The 1,359-nt window shown below is 41.4% G+C and overlaps 1 protein-coding gene across 1 annotated transcript in view; it reads right to left on the reverse strand.

The window, feature by feature from the left end:
• LOC101849111 (sodium/calcium exchanger 3) overlaps positions 1 to 893 on the reverse strand; it is a gene marked incomplete at both ends in the record, with an annotated part of 2,763 nt that extends 1,870 nt beyond the window's left edge. Inside the window, 2 exon segments of the mRNA XM_013091125.1 lie at positions 98 to 220; positions 815 to 893. Of these exon segments, the coding sequence (XP_012946579.1) occupies positions 98 to 216 (119 nt within the window).
• Positions 894 to 1,359: the final 466 nt, after the last annotated feature.

Here is a 1,359-nt window from a genome sequence, read left to right on the forward strand (position 1 = left end):
AGAGAGAGGGGGGGGGAACAAAGAAAGAGAGAGGGAAACAAAGAAAGAGAGAGGCACAAATAACGCGACTAACACCAAAAATAAAACTGTGGCTCACGTTGGGGGTATTATGGAGCAGAAGATTTTCCAGAAGAAGGAGATGAAGTGCATGACGTAATGGTACCACTTGGGCTCCACCTCATTACCGTCGTCATCGGGTTCTGGAGACACTGTCATTGCACTGTGGAAATAGCAGGGTGACCAGAGGTCAATCACTCGAATACGGAGAAGTAGGCATAGAAGTAGCAACATATTTATTAATAGAAAGAGTGGATATGTTTCGGTGAAATTAAATTTCGAACGCCTATTATTAAAATAAGTTGGACGCTTCTTCTGGGTGTAAAACATTATTTCCAATGTCAACCAGACTCGTGTAACGTCAGCTCGACCTAGATGTGGCCCTACTGAAAGTGGAGACCCAAGATATGCGTAGTAGGTTAAGTAAGTTCCGAAACGAGGGCTCTGGTTAACTACTACCTGTTTTGTTCTTGTTTGTAAGAGTCTTATGGCACTTGCAACACAATTAGGTAACATACGTGTCGAAGATTAGTAGTGTTACACGAGAGTAACAAACACAAAAAAGAAGGAGGGATACGGATAGATGTTTGATAGAAAAGAGGAAGCATACCACACCAGAGCGCTAGCCAATCGCCCACTTTTATTTACCTGCTTACGTGCTGTGAAAATACGACAAATGCGGAAGAATAGAACCATAGCAATAACTCCCACCTTCAGAGGGAGAAGATGTTTGTGATTGGTTTATAATTACACCTACTTTCTGAACTGTCCTCCCCACGTGACTTCTTCTTCTTCCACCTGGTCCAAGGCATCGGCCACTCTTTCTATCAGCTCATCTGTGAGAGAAAGAGAACAGTGCAAGGTGTAACGAGAAAAATGACGCAATACTAGGACTCCAGAATTAATTCCTCTAATTTAAACATGTATCAAAGAAGAAGAAGAGAAGGAAGAAGAAGAAGAAGAAGAAGAAGAAGAAGAAGAAGAAGAAGAAGAAGAAGAGGAGGAGGAGGAGAGGAATCCGGAAGAACGAGAAGCAGAAACCTCTGCGCGAACGGTACTGCAGTCAGTATGTTTTATTCATTTCCTTCAGTATGTCTTAAAGTGTTCGCTGCTGCTTTACAAATGGATTTCTCACACTGATTTACTAATGAAGGGTACACCTGAAGACGCGTTAAGTATTTGCATTATTCATGAGGTTAAACTCCAGACTGCTAATGATTCGACATAGTTCCTTTTTGTTCAAATGTAATCATCACACTTCCTGTTTAAATCTCCTAACTAAGTTTATACACACACAACTTG

This window comes from Aplysia californica, unplaced genomic scaffold (assembly GCF_000002075.1).
Source record: "Aplysia californica isolate F4 #8 unplaced genomic scaffold, AplCal3.0 scaffold02239, whole genome shotgun sequence".
Taxonomy (NCBI): Eukaryota; Metazoa; Mollusca; class Gastropoda; order Aplysiida; family Aplysiidae; genus Aplysia; species Aplysia californica.